At 40.5% G+C, this 24274-nt stretch overlaps 1 protein-coding gene across 1 annotated transcript; it reads right to left on the reverse strand.

The window, feature by feature from the left end:
- Positions 1-1323: 1323 nt before the first annotated feature.
- Positions 1324-7078, reverse strand: LOC120974818 (tau-cadinol synthase). Its single transcript, XM_040401271.2, has 7 exons — positions 6974-7078; positions 5603-5861; positions 5154-5526; positions 4819-5037; positions 4577-4712; positions 4062-4313; positions 1324-1858 (listed from the first exon to the last, which is right to left on the reverse strand). Exons 1-7 carry the CDS (start codon positions 7040-7042, stop codon positions 1565-1567), a joined length of 1602 nt encoding a protein of 533 aa, XP_040257205.2. The 5' UTR covers positions 7043-7078; the 3' UTR covers positions 1324-1564.
- Positions 7079-24274: the final 17196 nt, after the last annotated feature.

A 24274-nucleotide genomic window follows, 5' to 3' on the forward strand; every position in this document is an offset into this window, starting at 1 on the left:
GGTCAAAAAGGGGAAAGGGGTATAGTCTAACTAAAAGGAATATTTGAAAAAGCTCAGAAAAGAGGAGAGATAAAAGATCTTTTGAAAATGCGGCGCTGGGCTGGGCTTGGCCTGGCTGGCTAGCTGGGCCGGCCCAGTTCGGCGGGAGAAAGTTTTTTTTAAACGCAGACAGACAGAAAAAAAACAAAACAAAAAGAATAAAAAATATATATTATATTGGCATAAAATATATCAAAATTTTTAGTAAAAGATTTCCTATAAACTGAACATTTTTCTGGCGTCTAATAAAATTTACAAAAATTCAAATAAACCAAACAGTGCTACTGCTCTAATAAAATCCAACAAAAATCAATTTAAAAATACCAAAATAATTTCAAATTTATTTCTCTCCAATTTTATATTGTAGGGAATCATTTTACCCTGATTTCCGTATATTTTATTTTTGGAGAAAAATAATTTGAATAAATCCCAAATAACTCCAAATTGAAAATAATTTCAAAAGGACTTTAAATTTGATCCTTTTAAACTTCCAACTCATATTTCATATGTTTTGAAGAAGTCATTTTATCTTCTCTCATAAAAATCATCGAGTTGCTTAAAGTTTCTGAATTTGAAATATTTTCAAATGAACTTCAATCTTTTCAAAACCCTTTGTCATTTATTTAAATGGAAGAAGTCATATTATCTTCACTCCAGGGTGTTGTGATGAAAATAATTTTAATTCAAGGAGATTATAAATGCAAAATGAAAGTTTGGGAAAGTCATTTTATTCCCTCTCATTTAACTTTCAAAAATTTCAAATTTCACTCACTTTCAGTCAATCAATCACACAACAATCAATCTGTTTATTTAATATAACATTCCAAAATTTAGAATTTTGGGATGTTACAAGTGGTGGCGAGGGGGGGGGGGGAGGGGGCGGAGGGGGGAGGCGGGGATGCGCCATTGCAGGGTGGCGGTCAAGCACGGGAGCGGGGGTGGGGCTGCGGGAGCGTTCATGTAATTCAAATACAAAGTATGTTAAGGCTGAAGTATAAATTCGTTACTCTAGGAAGCACAACCATGTTATCATTCATAATACAAACGATGTTCAAACGAAGTCCCTGGAAACCTATCAACATCGGATCTAGCTTCGAAGATATTGACACGAGGGTTGTACTGTGAAAATAATTTTAAATTTGGAAGCTCAGTTTAGGAGATATTTTGATTTTGAATTTTGGATCTTGGCAGGAAAGCACACACACATGACTTACCATTCGCCTGATCCGGTAAGAAAAACATACCAACACTCTATATTTTATGCCAAATGTCACTAACAGAGACTGTTCGAAAAAAATCGCAGATTCATTCTCTTCTTCTGGATCCTCCATTATTTCGAGAAAAAAAATATACATCTGAGTGTGCAGCCTGATCCGGACGAGAGTAACGGATCACCAAATCACACATATAATAAATCATTAACAAGGTTCCAAGCATTCATGCTGAAATACATACGAACGATCTAATTAAGCACTAGGCGGAAATGCTTGAAAGGAAAAACCAACTAGCGTATGCATGCATGTAGCTAGATCGGTATGGGCTTGACGAAGAGGTTCTTGATAATGCCGTTAAGATGCGTGCTAAATGTGAAGGCATCTTTCCTATCACCATAGTACACCGGCAGGCTGAGAGTGAAGTTGACAACCCGTTGCACCAACGGGAAGAGCTCACGGCGATGCTCAAACCGAGCTTGGTTGGTGGTCTTCCATTCATCTTCTATCATCGAGTCGATTGCAGCAAAGGCGACCTTGTCTGTAACCTTATGCTCACTGACGTAGCAATCCACACAGTTGGCCACGTCCCCCCTATTGTTCCGGTGCTGCATGCATGCAAATAAATATTTAATTATTTTATGAAGTTGATGCGCTCTTCATAAACCAAATAAAAAAAGTTGATGCTGGGTCTAACTGTTGTCGGCTAAATCTATGTCAGACAATAGATATATGTATTCATTGTCTTTGATAGAATATATAGAGTATATGTATGCTGCTAGATCTACTTCAGCGAAAATGTACTCTCCACTATGAGGTCTTAAAAACACATGTGGGCAAACTAATGAAATAAGCTTATATTGTATGCATATCACAAATATATGTATAACCTTTATCTCAAATCTTTAAATTTTGCTATGCCAATTTTCAGTGGTCGTATTGTTGTTGATAACAGTAAAACTGCCTCTGCAATTTGCTTGTCTATGGGTTCACTTCCCCATTGGTCTTTAGGTGTCTCATATTTTTTTTCTTCCAATTGCCACAACATTACATCATTTCTTCAGGAAAATCAATGCAAAAATCCATTAATTTACGTACTAATGCAGATGCTTTTATCTATGTTTTGGACCGATTATTCCATTAATTTACTAATATGTTTTTTGATAAAGTTATTCTAATTTGCAATTATCCTAACATTGATATATGGTTCACTTTAATGAAAGCTTAATCCTGCAGTGCATTGTGACAATAAGGAGAAGCGCCCAGTACTTAGTTTGAGCTCTGATCATCCTCAGTATTATTGGACGGTTACGTGTAAAAATAATCACCCTTATTTAAAAAATATTTCTGATGCCGTAACCTCACTAAAACTCATGCCCATACCTAGTCTATGTATTGATATACTAATTAGAGCTTACTAAACACAAAATGTTAAGCTGATTGAATTAAACAATAATATCTACCCGTCTTCCATTATTCTAAGTTGTATGGTCCAGATTGTTCATATTGCCTACAAAAGAAACTGCTCTTCCTTCATTTATCGTTTCCCTATAGCTATTTTCTCCTTCGTCGGGTACAAAAGAAGCATTGTTCTTGATCTTCCCCTTTTTTTCTGCAACACAAAGTTGTGCCTATTCTTCTCCGCGATATAAGTAACTGCGGTCTTGCTGATATTTTGACTTTCATTTTCGTTTTCATTGTGTTATAATTCTAATAAAATTGGGAATCAATGTCTTCTGTCATAGCAAAGAATTATTTTTCACAAGTGCTATGTACCTACTCTCTATGACCCCTTGATATTACTAATAAAAAATTGAGTGAAGATTAACTATGGTCAACTGAGATTCGTACCACTAAAATTGTATTCTTTTCTAACCTTGGAAAGCTTCCCAAGGTTTTCGGATTTGTGTCCCATTCCTTCATAATGTTGGGAACCATTGAGATATTTTTATTCATTTATTTTGGATATGGAGATTGCATCTTTCAATGCTATATCTTTCTGATTTCCATACAATTTTTGTCTAGAGTTTTATGTTGAAGGACCACCTTGTGCATTTTCTTGAAATTTATGGATTAACTAAAGTGTGTATATATAAATCTTCAAAGTGCCTTACGTACTTTTCCCATTAAGATTCCGAAACCAGAGGTCAAGTGATGTATGTCAGATTGTCACTTTATTTCTCCCATCACACGACTCCAGTATGAATTCAATAGATATGGTATTCCTGATGTTTCTTCCCATGCCATTGCCTAAGCTGGCAGTTTATTCCATTTTCTGAGAGAAAACTCCAAATTTTTGGTATGGTTAGCTTGGGTCAGAATATTTTTTAAGATAGTCGAGTTGCTATTATATTCATCGCTAGATATTTTATTTTGGGCATAGTATTGCAAGTTTTCTCTATAAAAGGTCTATTGCCATTTGGTGAGCCTGCTATATTTTTCAGAATTAATCGTGTTTCCAGTGCAGAGTGATAGATACTCTTATATAGCTAGTCCGTGCGAATGCACGGGTTCGGGGCTAGTAATTCTAATTTTGTAAACGTTGACAGCATTCATTGAAAATAATAATCACATCAACATTTTAAATCTATATAGCATCAGGACCATCACAAAATAAAATTCAGTTATTTGGTGTTATAGGCGTAGATATTGTTTCGATAAACTTGATCAAACTTTGCGACCTTCAAATTATGACATGTTCTCAAGCGAAGTGATTATGGTCATGATCTAATAAATACTTGAGTATGCTAGTAGTAGTATGCCAGAGATTATAGTTACAGATAAAATATATGCCCATAAGTGTGTACGTACTTTAGATGAGCCAGCAAGGTCATTCATTAAGCGCCCAATCTTGGCGCACGCCATGATGACATCGGGGTATCCAAGTGCCCACTCGAGTGCTCCCTTGGGTGCTCCATCACCCATGCAAACCATCGTATACACACATAGCGCGGTGACGCCCGTGGACATGGCAGCCAGATGCAGTTTATCTTTAAAGCTTGGCTTGTGGTTCTGGTGTAACCACTCAGCTTCTTGGAGATAAAATTTTGACTGTTGTTGGAACTGCGTGCATAGACATGAGTAACAGTACTGATTAACAAAGAAATGTTTTTAATTTCAATATTCAAAAGAAAACAGTACATCGTACCACCTGATTTCTAATATAAAATTATAAAGTAGTGACATAGTTTTTAGACATATTTAGCTGTCAATTTGTGTGCATTTGAATAGATTGGTAGAAAAATAGTCTAAGGAATCATAAATTCTATAAAAAGGTAACATATGCCACTAATACAAAGATGTAATTAATATAGATAATTTTGTACCGTCTTCTTGATGTGATCAATCGGGTATCTACCATTAAGTGTCAACTCATCCTCGAACTCCCTAAAGCACATCAGAAGTTTATTATAGAACTTCTTCAAGTAGTCGGGCACAAGGGAAATAGCACTCTCATTCCATCTGCATGAAAAATTGGTTAGTTGAAACAAGAATTAACAAATTCTACTGCCGTCGCAGGAATTAACCTTTGTTCTCCGGATACACAAAGCTATCAGTGAGAAAGAACCTCTGTATGGCTGTGTCTAGCTTCCGATACTCCACCAAGGTGGCACGAACGTCGTTGATGTCATCCAATAATGTGTGCACAAATGTGCACTTTGCAAAGATCATTCGTTCTAGAGAGTACTCTTCCTCATAGAAGACAGAGTAGCCCCAAAGGTAGCACTCCACCACACGATCCCGAGCAAAACTTAGCTCCACGTATGCTGACAGATCATTATACCACCTGAAAAATCCATAAATAATTTTAAATATTGATAAATAATGTAGTATGTGCGTGTCTGTGCTTAGTAGTGTGATATGTCAAAGAAGATGCTTAAGTGTGTGTCAGAGCTCACATACTCTGAGATAGCTTTGAGCTCCTTCAAGTGGACACTCTGGAGGAGGTTAAATTCCAGCTTTGCAAGCTCTAGAAGAGTTGGATTGTACCCTACTTCTTTTTCGTATTCTGGCATGTATTGCAGTGCCTCCAACCTCCTGTAGGTCCTTGGCAAGGGTACATGCAAGGCACGCTTGACCTGCTCAGCTAAAGGGGAGACGAGGCTTGGTGCCAAAGATTCCAGATGATATTTCGTGAAAGAGATGGCCTCTTCGAGTAATGGCTCGCCATGGGTTAACACGTATGCTGCATTGTAGAAACATAAGAGTCCCTTTGGATCTTTTGTTATATCATGGTTAAACGTGCCATCTTCTCCTTTGAAAGTTTTGAACACATCTGCATGAAAAGTTAGTTCATTTACGTAATTGAACACATGCAAAGGTGATCTATGTTTATATATGAATATGAATACCTGGAGATACCCAAAGTCCATGTTCCCGAAGAAGGCGGAACCGAAGAGATACATCATGGAGATTAGAGCTGTTGAATTCACTTCGATGGATGTCAGTTAGTGCAGTAGCCGTCTGTTCTTCAAACAGGTGTTCTATTCCTAGGCGTTGGACTACATCCACCAGTGTCATTCTATCTAAATTGTTGGTGCAAGTCTTAAACAATAAGAGAACATCTTTCTTCAGTTTATCTCTTCTGGTCTTCATCCATTCCTGTGAGATCTGCATACATGTATCTGTTACTATCAACCAAACTAGTCACTAACTTATACACTAGTCATACTCCCTTGGTCCCTAAATATAGTATGTACATTTTTGTAAAGGCAAACTTTTTAAACTTTGATCAAATTTATAGAAAAATACATCAGCATCTGGAATGAAATATATTTTCATATGGTGTGTGTGTGTGTGTGTATATATATATATAGATGTTCTCTATTAATTTGGTCAAATTTCTGTGAATTTTGATTTTTCGTGAAAACCAGTGTGCACCATATTATGGAATGGAAGGAGTACATGCAAATTTGAAAGTTAGAACATAATACTCCTATAGTTTATGACAAGTGCCCCATGAGATGCATGCATGATCATTAATGTCCTAGCGGACCCACAACAAAATGGAAGTAGCCTAAGACCTTCGGTAGTCTAGGTATCATATGAAGCACGAAAATAGTTTAGTCCCACCAGGATAGTTGCCACCCATCAAGGTACCGTACGATCTGATCACATTGAGATTTGCGCTTCAAGGTTAACAGAGTGGAACTGTGGAAGAACTACAACATAATGAGCACTAATTACATACAAGTGGTCTGACTTATGAACTAGCTGCAGAGATATGTTTTACAGGAATTCTCCTGACTGCAATGATATATGTGCATTTTTGTCTTTTGACAAGGGTAAGTGCTGTTTTTCGAGATGCAGTACTTACCCTTGTGCATGCTACATGCTACATGCTACTACTTCAGCTACAGGAAGAGTAAACTAGCACAAGGGTAAGTACTATTTTTTTAGAATACAATTCTTACTTTGTGTAACCGAAGAAGCCTTAAGAATACACTTTTCGATGTTAAACTTTTATCATGGGTTAGAACAATAATATATAACATGCATAACATCCATGTTAGACGAAGCATACCAAAAATTCATATGTGAAAAAAATATTCTAATGATATCGTTTTTATATGATACGTCTCATATAGTAATAATTTTAGCAATGATTAAAGGCAAACTCAAACAACATATTAGACCCTATATATCTGGATGGAGGAAGTTTGTGTATACGAGTGAGCAGAACATAAATTTACATATACTCAAGCTGAAGCAGGCATGCATACATTTGGTGGCTGCGGCTTGTATCGGCGGAAGAAGTCACTCCACACTGAGGGCTCAAAGACGGACGCCATGAGGAACGAAGGAATGTTTATGTGTCCTATGACTCCTATCTTGATGCCTTTACTACTAAGCTCGCACTTATATATACACGCACAGACAAACACATTAAATATCACGTGAGTAATTGACATACCAGCTAGCATATATGAGGGTCCTACAATATTTAGTCTTCCAGTAATAACTAGTATACGATAACTAAGTCGGTAATAGATACTCCTTCCATCCTAAAATATAAGACGTTTTGTAACACTTTTATGATGTCAAAAAATGTCTTACATACTGGATAACTACTACTCACTCCATTAAAAAATGTAAGATCATTTTTGACACTATTCATGGAGGGAGTACTCCAGATGTATAATTTTGCCTTTATTGCCCCTTACAACCTGTCGGTGTTATTTTTTAGTTTGAGAAAGTCGGTCATAAACTAGTACTCCAGATATTTTATGTATGTATTCAGTCGTGATATGCTTAATTAACGGAAATAAGCAAAGTCTTTTTTTGTTTTTCTCTCAGATCAATTAATCCACGGTTTCAAGCAGTGGTTGCCCTCTCTCGAACCAGGCTTTTGCCCCATTTTATATATGAAGTAACAACACAACAAAGTACACGGTCATAAGATAACCATGAATCTAGAACAAGCCTAACACCTAGCCGAGGCCCGGCCAAAGACACCTAGGGTCCACGACAACGCCCCCAAGAGGGTAATGACGTGAAGCATCGCTGCTGCCGTGTCCAAACAAATAGATTAGTGTTTTCACCTAGAGACCGCGCACAAGGGAAGATCCATGACGACGTTTTCAGGAGGCAAGCGACACCAACGGGCGCCGACATCGCCAGCGCCAGAAACACAAAGCTTTCACTGATAAACTCGCCAATAGGAGTTGTCCCGGTCACCGCATCAACCAGGGTCAGCTCATCCACAACAGATCTGAGCACTTCAAGAACATACCTGAGCCTTCCGCCACTACACCCCTTGTTGCCCACACGATCAAGAGGTGAGGCCACCACAGAGACTACCGGAAAGCTAACCGTGGAGCCGGCCATCTAGGACCACCGTCCCGGCATCACAAACACCCACATCACTAAGTATCCATATCACAACCCGCCAACCACGATAGTAGAGGCGAAAGGCACCTCCTTTCACCTCTAGCCCGACATCAGGCACCGGGCCCCGGTCGGCACCTCGACCATGAAATCACCCACACCCGCATCCCCAGCCTACCTAAGTGAGCCGGCATACAACCCAGTGACTAGTGGTCGCTGCCACGAAGCACGCTTGAACACCACCAAATCCATGATCTTCAGCCCCGATCCATCCGATGAAACAACAGCGCCAGGAGAGCAAACTCAGACATATGCCATGAATAGGAAGCAAGCAAGTGGACCATAATGCGAAGGCAAGCGCAAGCCCGGACCAAGTCAGCACCCCATACATGTGCACCGCAGGATATCATCCACCTCCATGGACCACGAACCCCGTCGACCCCCCTAAACTGACGCCAAAATGTGTGGTCGCAACCCAAACCAACCCACGAACCCAACTCGACCTTGCCGGAGATGGCAAGGTCAGGTAGCGCCGTTGGGCAACTGTCAGGCAACGCCACCGGGAGGAGCGAATATTCCACAATAACATCTGACCGTTCAAATCTAGATGGGGACGCCCAAGGCAGCCGACAACTCCGGCCGCAATAGGTCAGCCTTGCACTCCCACGCATACAACACCACCACTTCCAACCTCAGTTGAGCTCCACCGAACAGTCACCGAACCCGCCTCGACAAGCTCGCATCTAGGGAAGACAGTCAGCCGGAGTCACACACGCGCCACAACCCCCATGGGTGCGCACCTAGGAAACACCACCCCGTCGTCAACCACCATCAGAGGGCACATCCGAGGTCAACAATCCACTTCAACCATAGCTCACGGCTCTTGTCGTCACTGGACACCAACCAAGGGCCGATATGGCCGGAGGCCGGCAGGCTTGCCACCACCAGAGAGCGCCGCAGTAGTGGGCGACCACCGCAACCAGCAACCCCCTGCAACAAGCCGGAGCCCCACCACCATAGAGCTCAAGGCCGATCGAACCCCCGTCGCGGTAGATCTGAGCCGCGCCTTGGTCCGCCTCCGCCAAGAGCAGGGCACGCACTCCCACCCACAACAGCCACTTTTGGCCACCGCCTGCAGCCCGCGCCTCGCTATCAGCCTCCGCCGGACCCTAATGGCATGTGACATCCAGCGCCGAGCAGGCAAAGGAAGAGACGCCGGCGCCGCCTAAACTTATCGGGCTTTGCCCGCCAACACGCCGAGGCTGTGGCGAGGGGAGGGAGGTTCAAGGAAGGGGGGGTGGGGTCTGGGTACTAGGGTTTGCCCCTGGTGAAAGATCTAGAATTAAATCATATCAATTAAGGGTTAATTATTGTTGAGGACTGGTTATCTTTTCCACGTATGATTTTTGTTGAACACAACACAGACACACACGCTCATACATACGCACATGCACTCATCACTATGAACGCAAACACATACACCCCGTCTCTATGAGCACCTCTGAGAGACTGGGCTGACACATCATCTTGAGATTGACGGAGTCGCGACAAACCCCTTCGTAGTTGACGAGAACGTCAACTCTCAGTGAACGCACATTGCCAGAAGGCTTAAAATAAATACAAAAAAATAAGAGCACCAGAGTTAGTCTAGGACTTGAACCCTACTGAGCTGAGGATACCACTGACACCCTCACCATGCGACCACTGGTTGGTTTGCCTGTTTTTGTGTGTGTGTGTGAGCAAAAGTAACGAACATCTTTGTTCTTGATATGGATAATTAATGCACGTCTTGGTCGCGTGACCACAATACTCCCAACTTTGACTGCTCCAAGTGGAGAGTAACATATACTAGTATGACGTGTACGATACAAATTCCATAAAATGCATATTATATTATAGATTAGTTTTTCTAGATGGACTTACTTCTTGTTTCCGATGACAGATTGTAGTAAAACATTTCTAGGTATCATGATATGATAGTTCTAGAATCTTCTCTTTATTGAACTAACTAGTAATTGTGCACGTGCAAATGCACGTATGTAAATAAGATTGATCCTTCTTAAATTTTCATGTCGGTATAAATCTGATAAAAATAACATATATCTTTTATTTGAAATTGTTGAAGGAAACACAATTCAACGCAAATAGTGCAAAAACATATCAACGCAAATAGTGCAAAAACATATTTCAAGCTCAGGCAACTTATAATCTTTGTGCACAATTTTATCTCAGCTAGGCAAAATCATTGAATTACTCCTTGCACATACAGTTTTACACATATAATTCTTTAATTTCCAGATTTTAAGAAAATAAGAAATTCTGCTACTACAGACTTATAGAGATATTATTCAAAGATGACACCATTCAAATATATTCCAACAGATCTTTTGATGGGAATATATTCACGCAACAGCAAATATCAATAACGAACTCTTACTGTATTAGTATTTCAACTGACTTACAAAATTTGCACTATACATCGAAAAACTGAAAACAGGCATATGCCTATAAGACTGGCTTAATATTCCATGCATGACTCGACTCCATTGTTTGATTCTCCATCCAGCTCTAACTCTTCACATTTTCTCATTGATGACAGAAACATGACTATCATCGCAACTACGCCACCGCTTCATATCCAAATGCAAGCTGAAATGAATGGAAGTTGGGAAGTATCTATCAGCATCTCCCTTACTCCCAAGATTATGCTTCCTCTCTCTTTCCTTCCCTTCTTCTGATTCATTTCATGAAATGAACTACATGAAGGTGAAAATCAACCAAGCAAACCTGTGAAGAGAAATAAAATAGAAAAACATGCATGAATAAACCTTATCTCAATTGAATGCAAATCTGGGATGTTTGTGGGCACCGTCCGGTTGATTATGCTGCTACTCGTGGGACAACTCAATGCAATTACCTAGAAGGCTCAGCTTGGCGGTCCTGCAAGCATCTTGTCTGGATATAATATTTGTAGGGACAATCCTAAAAACTTTATTCGATGGCCCTGATGCACTGTAAGGACTTCCAGTGTTAGCTCGAACAGCCCAGCAGTATGGACACGTATATCATATATCAACATGAAAATATAGAGGAAGATTCCATATAGTTTTGTAGGTGAAGAAAAAAATTCAGTTAGTACATATGTATTGAAACATTGTACGTACAGTATGATATATCAATCCAGTAAAAGTGATGACAAGTCTATACATATTGCACCATTGTACAAGTAGTATATTTGGTCAAGATAACATATTGATTCACAAAATCAAGTCCCCAAAAGTGATATTATCCTTCTGCATATTTGTACGGCGAACACGTCCAGTCGATCGGATCGTGTGCGAAATGGGCAATACATATGGAAAAATTATTTGCATGCCAAAATCATACTGGTATATGGCATATATTTACACACAGTTGCTCAGAGTGTCTTATTTTTTTTTTACAAAAAGTGGTGTCCATATGCTAGCGATGCTATTGTTCTTCTTCTGTAAGCAAGCAGCTTCTAATGGATGGCATGGAAACTTGCATTCTAAAATGCCTCCAGTAAGATAAAAGTTTCACATGGAAACATATTTTATAAAATGCCTCCAGAATGATACATGAACTACAGATGAAAAATTCTCAGCTGTTTAAATTGACATGTTATTAATGACGTTGAAGTTGGGGTAGAAAATATCCTCTAGCAAATAACAAAAAAATGGCCATACACTTGCATCAAAATCAATTTTAACGTGTCTTGCACAATGACTTCCCGAACCCAGTGATGGTAGGCCGTCTTGGCTAGGAGGTATGTAAAAGTCCTAAATGAAAATAAATATATACTTGTTTTAGCTAATTCAATCATCAAAAGCATGTTGGTGAATAGTAAAAAAACATATTGGTTCAGGAATAGGAGTTAATCTGAAGCATGTGTGGTGTTCTTAACTTCTCTATGGCTGCTCTCTCCTCCTCACAGTTACTCTGTTGAGATACTCTTTCAGAAGCACATTCAGTAGATGAAAAAAATATAGTTTGAAGGAGAACTGTATTTTGAGAATAAAACAGAAAAAAATTAGTACAGGCCAAATTTAGTAGCTTCAGAAAAAATATGCATTTTTCCCGAAGAACAATCATAAAAAATTCAGTACAGTACACATCATTTTGGGGTGTGCTTAAGAACAATACCACATACAATTTAAGATTGCTTCGTGTGCCACTGAATTTTCCTAAAGCAAAATTAGCAATGGATGTCAGACTGCATGTACATTAGCGAATAGGTGAAAGCATCTTACAAGGAATACGGAGTTGTGCACAGTGCATGTTAACTGGAGCTTAATTTATGACGGGCTGTAGAGGGCGCGAACGCCCAAGAACCAAGCACAAAGGTGGATTTTCTCAGAGATGCAGAACAGATCGTTGGAAGGACCTGAACCGATGGCCTCTCCCGCGTGCGTCCGCGTGCCAGCGACGGCAGTTCCTGCGTGCACAAGCGTCTCCGGCGGCGTGTCGTCGATAGTCAGCGCCCTTTGGCAGCCGAGGTTGCGCGTGGAGTGTTAGGTCGGGGCAGGTGCTGTGCGTGGGGCGGCGGAGGCGCGTGAGCGTGCAGGGCTGGCGGCTCATGTGTAGAGGCTTGAGGCGTCGTTGGTGGCTCCCGCATACCTGGAGGCGATGGCGGTGGCGCGTGTCCATGGCGGAGCCGGAAGCCGCGATGGCTCGAGTAAAAGGCGTAGGATGTGTGGCACCATGGTTTCGGTCTTTCGGAACTTCCATGGTTTCAGGTGCGCGAGAGGGGTTCATGCATGGAGCAGTTAGCAGAATTAGGGGTTGATTAGGTGGAAGGTTATCGCTAAACGTGTTGGGGCGCTCAACATCGTTAACGAAGTGATTCGTTAACGAAGCGTTTAGATCGTCTGATTACATGGTTTGACGGCTGAGATGATGAGTTGGATCTGCACTTTCGTGCTTTTATAGGGGTAGTAGATACTATGACATGTCATATGCCTGACTGGCATTCAATTGGGTTGCATGTTATAACCTATGATACCACCACTATGGCGAGGGATCACACTGGCACGTGCCTTGACAAACTTGATGTCGTACATATAGACAGTATTTCTACAAGGGTATCACAAGACCCTTATGCCAATGCTTAATACAACATTTACACACGAACTAAATAGCTTATGAGGGTGGAAGACTATAAATCGGTAATCGATAGGTTGGGATGGACTCCATTCCAAAGTGATTTGGTTGGCTACTGTTCTGTAGTACACTCTCGATCAGTTCATTTCGGCATAAGGGAGATGAATCCGCTCTTCGTATATGGCCACATCACGTGCTGTGTCATTGTGCGGCTGCCATTTATGCCACCAGCTACCTACATATGTGGAGCCAAAAGGTGAAATTTGCTGTCAAAATTTGCTTAATCGTAAACGGTGCTATGTATCATAACGTTGCCCGGTAGTCGTTGTCATGTGCAAATAAAAAAATTAGGAGATTTTCATAAAAACTTAGTCCAAAATACATCGGTTCTTTGTTATTTTGTTGACTTGGTCTTTCACACTGTTAATGTTTTTTTTGAAACTAGGTCTATCACACTGTAGGGGTGGGTGGGTGTTGTTAGTAGTGATAAAAACACATTTCGTGTACCACTGCATTAAAGCTAACCCCTCTCGAGAATGTGCCTAAGCCTCAAATGCTTATGAAGTACCATGTTGTGTGTAAAACTTCCTCCCTTTCAAAATAAATGAAGTTCTAATATTTTCCTAGGTGATTTTTTTATAGTTTGACCAAGTGTATAAAAAACAAACACAGATCAATGATATCATTACGGAAAATTCAATTCCTAATGAATATAATGAAGTAACTTTGGTTTCATAGATCTTGACATATTTGTATATAAACGTCGTCAAACTGAATAAAGTTTGAGTTCAAACAATCCTAGACTGTCAATTATTTTGAAACTGACGGAGTATACATAATGTACAGACGGCAAGCATACCAATCTTGGTCGTGCAGTGGTACACGAAATATGTTTTTATCACTACTAACAACACCGTCCCACCCCTACAGTGTGAAAGTTTCTTTTTGTTGACTCATTAATCCAGTTAAAAAAACCTTCATATTTCTACCCCTAAGTTCTCTGGCCTATGTAGGGGAGCAATTGAGGGGACGAAGAGCAATTATTGTGGGGTTCTTGGCCTAAAAACAATTTTATGGTACAAAGAGCGTAAAATATCAACAACACTTTTCAGTTCGCGACGTATAATTTCAGGAAAGTTAAGACGACCAAACCTGGCACTATGATTTGCCAATAGTAAATATTTGTCAGAAACTCAGAGAATCACGTGTTTACACTGCTATGTAGATTCATGTGCAACACTGCAAAGTGCCACGGGATTATTTATAGCACTGTCTAATGCATGAGTCTTATTCAGCAACCCAGATCTATAAGATAGTCCAGGACCATCGTCCTACTTGTACGAAATAGATCACGCAATTGCTGATGTGTCTGCCATCTTGCTCAATTGAATACGTGTCTGCCATGCAGCTCAATTTAATACGTGTCTGCCATCCAGCTTAATTTTGTAGTCAAATAAGTACCACTGTTACAGTGCAACAACTGCTCCATGTGTCTCTTACCGGAGATTTCATTAACCCAAGGAGGCTTCTCGGCCTTCAAAAGGTTTACAATACAGTCTAAACCCAATCACAACCAAACAGCCGTGCACGGGGTAGTACGCCCATACGTGGCTAGTAAGTGTCTGATTTTATTTTGTGAACGACTAATATGAGAAAAAGAAATTTCCCCTGGTTCATCTGCTACCATCCTGCGCATCTCCTCCACTAGCGCCCAGAATTGTGATCGATCCTCTGACTGAGACGACAGCATCTAGACCGCTTCAATGCTATCCATATCCACCATGATGGGCTTGTTGGTACGATGCAAGGCCAACGTCAGACCTTCTCTGCATGCACCGAGTTCCGCCTGGAGGCTGTTATCTCATGTGAACAGCTGCCTGCATGCTGTGAAGATGAGCTCTCCACTATGATATCTCAGAACCATGCCACCCGCTGTCGCGCCTATTGACTGGATGAAACACCCATCGGAGTTGAGTTTTGTCAAGTGTGGATGAGGAGGTTCCCACTGAAGCTCATGTTTCTTCTTGCCGCTTGTCTGAGTAGGCCGGCCACCATGTTGCAAAACCATTTTCCCTATCTCCAAATCTGCATATGCGGGAATTGATGAATGCAAGGCAAGGAGTTGATGTACCCTTCTAAAAAACTCCTGGATGCTTCTGTTGGGAGGAGAAGCCTAGTCGTGAGTAATTTCATAGCGTATGTATCATGCCCGCCACATGATCATGAAAACCACCATACACGCCCCATGTGTCATATTCAACTACCCAGATCTATAAGGCAGTTCATCTCAAAACAAAATAGGACCATCGTCCTACTTGTAAGAAATAAGTCACGCAATTTCTGATGTGTCTGCCATCCAGACAGTGCAACAACTGCTCCATCTGTCTCTTACTCCACTCCATTAGAATTATTGACCGGATGAGAGACAACGTAGTGGTTTGGGATAACATAACCGTCTTAGCTTTGAGCTGGTTAGCAGCCCCCCCCCCCCCCCACCCACCACCTCCGGCGCGAGAAAAAAAGAGAGTTGGTCAGCAGCACCTTTTAAAATCACGGGCGATGGACCTGTCGCGGCAGCCCTAAAATCTCGTGATAGGTCCGCTAAAAACGGCGAAGTTGGTGATATATCCCGCTGTTTAGTTAAATGATGATCAAAGAATAATTGTTACTCAATTCATCTATATCTATATATATGTAAAAAAGACCGAAAAGTATAGATTCAACAAATCTCAACCATCAAACTACGTCAATACAATGACCTAGATTGCTTCAATGATGAGGGCTCAGCATGTTCATGTAATAAATATCATACTAAATATTAACATAAAAATAATCATACAACTAACATGCAAATAGTATCATACTGCGGCTAAGCACATATCTACGACGCATCTCCATTCACAACGTATAATTTCAGGAAATTTCTGTCGACCAAAGCTGACACTCTGACCTACCAATAGTAAATATTTGTCAGAAACTCACAGAAACATGTATTTACACAGCCCAATAATGGAGGGGAGCACTGTCTAATATCTATTGTGTGTCATATTTTGTGAACCAGACCTGTGATTACTGTTATTATTTTTTGTAAAACAAAAGAGGACCATCATGCTACCTGTACGAAACATGTCAGACAATTTAATACATCTCTGCCATCCAGCTCAATTTGCAGTCGAATAATTACCACTTTTACAATCCAACTAATACTCTATGTGTCTCTTAGTCTAAATTAGAATTTCTATTAGAAATATCAGGTGATACCACCTCTTCTATGCTCCCATGATACCGATTACAAAAACATAAATTTAAATGTTTCAAAAAATTCAACAAAAATTATGGATGTTTACAAGCCGTAAAAATTCAGACCAAAATTCAAAACAAACATGCAGAAACAAAAAGATAAATTCAGTGTGAATAGTGTCATTTTTGCTTTTGTCTTCTTTGGACACCATTCATGATGAATTTGTCTGTTTTGTTTCTCGATGTGGTTGAATCCTGATCTGAATTTTTTACGGGTTGTCAACATATGTGTCGTTAATATTAATGATTTTTTTTCAGATTTTTTGACATGTTTAAATTTAAATTTTGTAAATTGGTATCATGGTAGCATGTAAGGATTGGTATCACCTTTTCCCGAGAACCAAAGTAGATATTGACAGGATGAGAGGGACACATACATACTATGTGTTTGACATAACCTAGGCTTATGGTTTTAACACGTACATAAAGTGTCTTGGCGACCTAGGCCATTATGTTCAAATGCAAAAAAGGACTGAGACAGAGGATCCGATGTCTCCTATACTGTTCAATGTCGTTGCTGCTATGTTGGGGGTCCTCATTGTGAGACCAAAGAGTACGGGTAGGTGGGCCCATTCCTCATTTCGTGGGTGGAGGGGTGTCCATACTACAATACGGGTATAGTTTTACCGAATATGATATGGAAAAAAGTTGAAATAGGGAACTGGTCCTATATGTCTTTGTGAATAACTGTCTGGTGAAATTGTTCTGTTTTGAGCTCGTCAAAGATGAACAGAAAAAATTATAGAAAGTTGTTCGGTTTTTAGTTGGGATCCCTGCCATTTAGTTACCTGGGAATCGCAATTCAGCACCATATGTTAACCTACAAATAATGGAATTGCATTGAAGATTTCTTTAAGAATATGCTAAGCTGATGAAAGGGCAAGCTTATGTCTTATGCGGGTTGGCTAATTCTCATATATTTCATGCTTAAGAGCATGCTAATTTTCATATTATCCATGTTTGAATTACCCGTGGGGGTACAGAAAATGTTGGACTTCTATCGATGATGTTTGTTTTGGCAAAGCGACGTGAATAAGTCAAAGTACAGACTAGCTAAATGTGATATAATATCCCGATCCGGTCTGACATCGGCGGCTCAGATGAGTTTTCCTGGGATCGATCTGATGTCATCCCTGGTAATTTCAACGGAGTCTGGCTTATCAAGCCGCTGTACTGCAACGTCGGATCCGAGATCCAGGCTTGGTCCGAAAAGTTGTAGATTTCGTTCCAAGCCTAGTAGATCCCCAGTGCTTGAGTGGACATAACCTGCTGCCCTTTGACCAGAACTAATGTCATGGTGGAGAAGGCCACGACAAGATCTGAACCATCGAGCTCTATGTCCTAACTGATGTTTGGAGTTTTGATTTTCTCTGGTGGCTTGGTTACAGCGCCTATCAGATAGTCGGTGCTTGATTCCATCGAGCCGCTTCGTTATCCCAGAGGGACCAGCATTGGCCTCCGATGTCGGAGCTATATTCGTCGGATCTTTGGTAGGGGGTCCCGACTTGGTAGTGTTGGTTATAGGGCAGCAAGGACACAAGAGACACGAGGTTTACCCAAGTTCCGGTCCTCTCGAAGAGGTAAAATCCGACGTCCTGCTTTGTTTGTATTGATTGTGGATGGGGTACAAAGTACAGGTGATCTACTGCAAGATCGTGTATGAATGAATCTGTCCTCTACAGTTCCGGCACCTCGTCTCGTGTAGATTCATGTTAGCGACGGGACTCTTTTAAGCACTTTTAATGCATGTTTCATATTCAGCGACCCAGATCTATAAGGCAGTCCATCTTAAGACAAAAGAGGACCATCGTACTACCTGTACGAAATAAGCCACGCAATTTCTGATGTGTTTGCCATCCAGCTGAATTTAATACGTGTCTGCCATCCAGCTCAACTTGCAGTCGAATAATTACCACTGTGATGGTGCAACAACTGCTCTATGTGTCTCTTTCTCCACGGTAGTTGAATTATTGACATGATGACAGAGAGATATACATACCATGTGTTCAAGATAACATAATTCTCTTACCTCATGGTTTGATTGTTTTAAAAGGAACTGCTGCCTTAGAATTGGTTAGCACCATCTTTTAAAATCACGGGCGATAGACCCGTAGCTGCTGGGCTAAAATCATGTGATTGCTGCACTAAATACCACGAAGTTGGTGATATATCCGGCGATTTATTTAAGCGGTGGACACTTTGGTTCATCCATATCTATATCTATATACTAGGTCAGTGCCCGTGTGTTGCAACGGTAAAATGTTATGTAAGCATGGGTGATATATTCGGGTCATGCTATAAGAATTAAATCAATCCAAAAAATCATTAGGCTTAATCCTCCTTTTGTTTAACATCACACGTGAGCAACGCATGTATTTTCTTAAAAAAATTGAGGTGGGACGAACTCGAGCAAATAATTATGCAAAATCCAAATCTGTCCATAACTCTATAGTCTATACACAGTAATAATTTATATGATATGCAATTCATGTCTTTGATCAATTAATGCTCACAAGAATATTTTTGAAAAATCCACGACGCAAACACAATAATTCAGCAAAAAAAATATACCTTTGCAAGTTGGCTAGCAGGTTGACTGCTCGTCGGTTGTTTCCTTAGCAAGCCGGTTGACTGCTAGCCCAATTGCTTGCAACGCCCTGCCGCTTGTGCCACACTCCGAGGTGTGGGCGGTGGGAGAGCGGGCTGCTCTGATATCACATTTAGCAGTTGATCCCTCTGTATCGCCGTCCGAGCGCACCATACACAGCCCGCCGCCAGCTGTACTGGCTAGGGTTGCAGCTGTCGCTGCTAGTCACTACCTAGTCCTCGTTCCAATTAGACGGTAGACTCTTGGTGCTGCCGAACCATGCGAGGCCTTGTGCCACACTATTCGCACCACAAGGCGCTGCTCCATCCCTCCTTATTCCCATTGACAATCGGAAATGGAACGCAGACAACTCGGCGATGATGCACCTAACATCTGCAAATCAAATCTATGTACGTCCACGGCTGCAGGGTGGATAGGCGCCATGCAGACATCAAACTGGTCCCTCGGCGAGCCGGCCACCAGATCATAGCTGCAGGGTTACCTCACTAATCGCCTCGCACATCGACCGCCCCGCTACCGGCAAGCACGACGGCAATTAAACTGGTCCCTCGGCGGTAGATCAGGCGGTGCGGGTTTGCAAGGAAGAAAAAACAGGAAATTGAACAGGAGTTACTGGAGCGATTAATTAAAGGAATCGGGAGAGGTTGCATGAAGGGAAGACGTGGGGGTGTCGACCAAACAATTGATGTAAGAGGGGAGTAGGAACTTTATATTTCTTTTAGGTAGTAATAACAAAGATATCTATGTAAAAAAGACCGTAAGAGATAGATCCAACAAATCCCGACCATCAAACTAGATGAATTACATGCCCTAGGTTGCTTTAAATGTGAGTGCTCAACATGTTTAGCGTGTAATAAATATCATACCAAATTTGCGTGCAATTAATATACTACCTAATATTAACGTGCATAGCATGTACACATTTACTAGAAGCGGAAAAAATTTAGAGGTGGTGAAGCACTATGTAAATTATCTACAACACTTCTCCATACCGTATAATTTCAGGAATGTTCAGTCGACCAAAGCTGACACTCTGACCTACCAATAATAAATATTGTCAGAAACTCACAGAATCATGAATTCACACAGCTATGTAGATTAAAGTCCAATAATGGAGGGGACCACGGAACTATCATTACCACTGTCTAATCTCTAATGTATGTCTCAGATTCGGTGAACCAGATCTCTGACTATTGTTAATCTTACAAAAGAGGACAATCATGCTGCCGGTACGAAACATGTCAGACAATTTAATAAGGTGTCTGCCATCCAGCTCAATTTGCAGTCGAATAATTAAATCTGTTACACTGCAACTAATACTCTATATATGTGTCGTCCAAAGTATAATATGTGTCGTCCAAAGTATAATATTTTTTTGAGGGCAAAAGTAGTTATTGAGAGTATGAGAGGGACACATAAAGAGATAACTTAGGCTCATGGTTTGGACACATACATAGCGTGTCTCCGAACTGTTGTTTGAGATAATAAACTGGAATTACTTTATGATTTGTTTGTTGTTGTCGTCAGGCACTGTTGACCTAGAATTGATTAGTAGTCATCTGGTACAATTTATTAGCATAGCGTTCAGCTCGTACCCCTTCACTCAGAAGGGCCGACACCCAGCGGCTAGGGTTTCTGTGCCTCCCGCCGCCGGCCCCGGCGGCGCCGTCGATCTGCCTCATCTTCTGTGATCTTAGGACAATGGAGGCGCGGTGGATCCCGCCGTTGCTGGCGGGAGGACTTCGTTTTTTGATTATTATTATTTATTTAGAATTTTGGTAGGGTTTGTGTCCTGTTTGGAGAGGTGAGGCGGCGGCGACTCCGTGAACATGGGATAAGGTTCTGCCTGCCCAACCCCCGTCATGACGATGCTTCTAGCGTTGCTGGAGGGCCAGTGGAGGATTCTCTTCGGCAGATCTCAAGTGATTTGGTCGGCATTTGTATTTGGTGGATCCACGTGGATCTAGTCTTCGTCCGTCTGTGTTCGTGTTCATGTGTCGACGGGTTGGATCCTTCTAATCTATGCTTGTATTCATCGACGGTGGTTTATGGTGTGTTGGTCCTGTAGGTGCTTAGCACGATGACTTCCCTATTGTTTATTACAACAAAGTTTCCCCAGCTCCGTTGAGGGAGGGGCGATGACGGAGGCGCGTTTTCAGCTCGCTCGAGTGCTTGTAGTCGTCGCTAGGTGGTCTACAGACTTGGATGTAAATTTTACTTTTGGTGTCTTTGTACTACCTTGATAGTTGATGAATAGATTGAAAGTATTTCCCGCAAAAGAAAAGTGTATGAGTGTTTTTTCTTTTGCTAGCTCGCCATGTTAAAGTATCAGTATGTTTCCTTAGCCGTACGTGTGATGTAGAGGTTGCCTGCATTGGTCATTCCAATAAGTGTATTTAGGATTTGTGTCGATTATGACTATTGGTACTTTGTCCAGATTGGGTGAGGAGGCAATCCGTCATTCTTCTCTTTGGTGGCTGTTGTGGTGGCACCGAAGGCAGGTGACGGGCATTGTTGTCAGGCTTAGAGATATTCTGCTATCTTTTCAGTTTTGTCATGTCGGTCCTTACGTGGCTTGTACTTTCATCTTTATGATATGAATGAGAGACGTATTACGATGCAAAAAATTGTTCCCGTTTCATATTACTAGAAATCAACCCCTGCACCCGTATGGGCTAGTAATTTAAGAAAGAAAAAAAATAGGTTTTGAAAAAAAAATATACTCCTTTCGATCCAAAATAAGTGTTCCAGTTTTGAACTATATTTAGTTGAAAACAACAAAATTTATGGATCGGACGTAGCACTTTTTAAGATAGTCATTGAAAGCATTTTTTTTTGCATTTCTTAGGTACCAATTAATAAAGGAAAGTGTTACGTTCCTTCGGTTCACTGGAACTGAACTGTATGCTTCCAATTATGTCAAACGGTTATGTGACATGTCTAATGGTCTTGTATATACGACTAATTTTTATTTATGCCACAACTTTTTGCACCATTTTGAAGGTTTTCAATGCAACCTCTTAAATAAAAAAATTGCGTAAAGCAATACAATAGTACAGTTACTCAATTTTCTAACTATAACATAAAAGGAAGAGGACAAATTTATATATATTTTTGGAACTTTTGAACAATCAGTGGTATATAGGAAAAAAGTTACTTTTACTTTGCTGCCAGCTATTTAATATTAAGCATACATGTAACTCTTGCAACAGACAATATATTTCATGCATAGCTTAAAAAGATCATGGGTTTGAACTCCTTACCTATATAGGAAATTTAGACAAATGAAAAAAGTATTGAACATTTTGGATCAGTACCATAATAAATAAATGACCATGATAGAGGATCATGATTCATTTGCCGCAAATAATGTTTACATATTTTGCAATATGATATTCGAAGTGGGGCACACCATGAATTCATCCCCGTATATGATTGGTTATCCTCAATGTACTTATTTTGATGCATGGATGCAATATAATATTTTACATCATGAAAGGGCATTACTAATCGGCATACATTTGATTAGCTATAATTTTTTCTGATCTAGAGGGCTGAAATATTTGATTTGTTAATTCCTTTATTTATTTTGGCTATACATGTGTTAATGGATAGAGTTTACCTCAGCCTCAACAGGTAATGACCAATATATACAATTATTGTCATAAGCATAAACAAGGTTGGTTTGACATATCGCCCTAAGAAAATAAATATGACCAATTGAGTATTCACGTCATCCTTACACCCAACTCGGTGCAACTTATTTTTTGGCATGCTAGCTTTGCTAAAAACAGGCACTACTGAAAAAATGCTTATAGGTGGGCTCACATTAGTGGCGACTGCAGTCTAGCATGCGCCATTGCTATTTGCTTACCAATGGCGGGCGCCAGGTTGCGCCTGCCACTGGTAAAAACTATCTAGATTAGCTGCGGGACAAATTTTACCAGTCGCAGGCACAAAAACGAGCCTGTCACAGGTACACGAGATATCTGTGGCATGTCTGTATATGCGTCCGCCATTGGTATTTTCGATCCCACGATTATTCTGTCCAAAAATACCAATGGCGACCACATATAGCATGCCATTGGTAAGCAAATAGATGTGGCGGGTTCATTTTGTGCCTACCATTGGTAACTTTTTCTGCCCGTCACAAGTAACTCAAATATCAGTGGTCGGTGCTTTTTTCGTTCAAGCCACTGGTATTATTTCGTAATGATTGGGTTCTAGTATTTTAGGTTTAGTCTGACGGGCCAAATATTTTTTCTACAATATAGGTACATAATTGCATGTTTCTTGTAAGTGTTTGGCTCCTTTTACTGTTACTAAGCTAATTTTAGGATATTAAATAGGTTTCTAGGTATTTAATGTAGGCAAATGCACATAAAGGCTTAAATATAGAAGATAAACCCTAAATAAGTCCAAATTGTGGCATATCACAAGTAATTATGCATGTTGAGTGTGGAAGACTTTGAACAATAACTGAGGAAGGAGCGGACGCTTTGAATGCAAACTGTTTTGTTTCCAAGTTTAGAAATACATTTAATTGCTTAAATATAGCAAACAGATCCCCAAAAATGCCAATTTTACATGCTACATGTAATGGTGCGTATTGAGTATGGAAGAAAAATTCAAGATGAACCAAGAAAGTAGCGGTCGATTCACGTGCAAACTTGACTCGTTTCCCTCTTGAAACCTAGTATCTTACTCGAAGATGGTCTGGTTTGTAAGAACACTACCTAAAAACTTTTGCTAAACGTACGTTCTCCAATTTTTACCACAATCTCTATTGTCATATCCCGACATTATGCCAAGTTTCAGAATTTTCAGGCATCATTTAACATTTTCTGAATTAATATGCCCATAAGCACGATGTTGGTACCACGATCTCGACCAACTACTGTACAAGACTCCTTACTTTTCCTCACATGAGACCTAAACATAGAGTAAGTACCACTAATAAAAAAATCAAACCATTTCTAGCAATTATTTTATCTCCATGTAGTTCAAATTTGAATTATATCCATTAAATTTCTAGAAATGTATTTAATGTCTTAAATATAGCAGAGATATCGCGAAAAATGTCATTTTTGGCATGATACATATAATGGTGTGTATTGAGTGCGGAAACAAAATCAAGGCCATCCGACAAAGCAGCTATCGATGCATT

The sequence above is a fragment of the Aegilops tauschii genome, chromosome 2 (genome assembly GCF_002575655.3).
Source record: "Aegilops tauschii subsp. strangulata cultivar AL8/78 chromosome 2, Aet v6.0, whole genome shotgun sequence".
NCBI lineage: Eukaryota > Viridiplantae > Streptophyta > Magnoliopsida > Poales > Poaceae > Aegilops > Aegilops tauschii.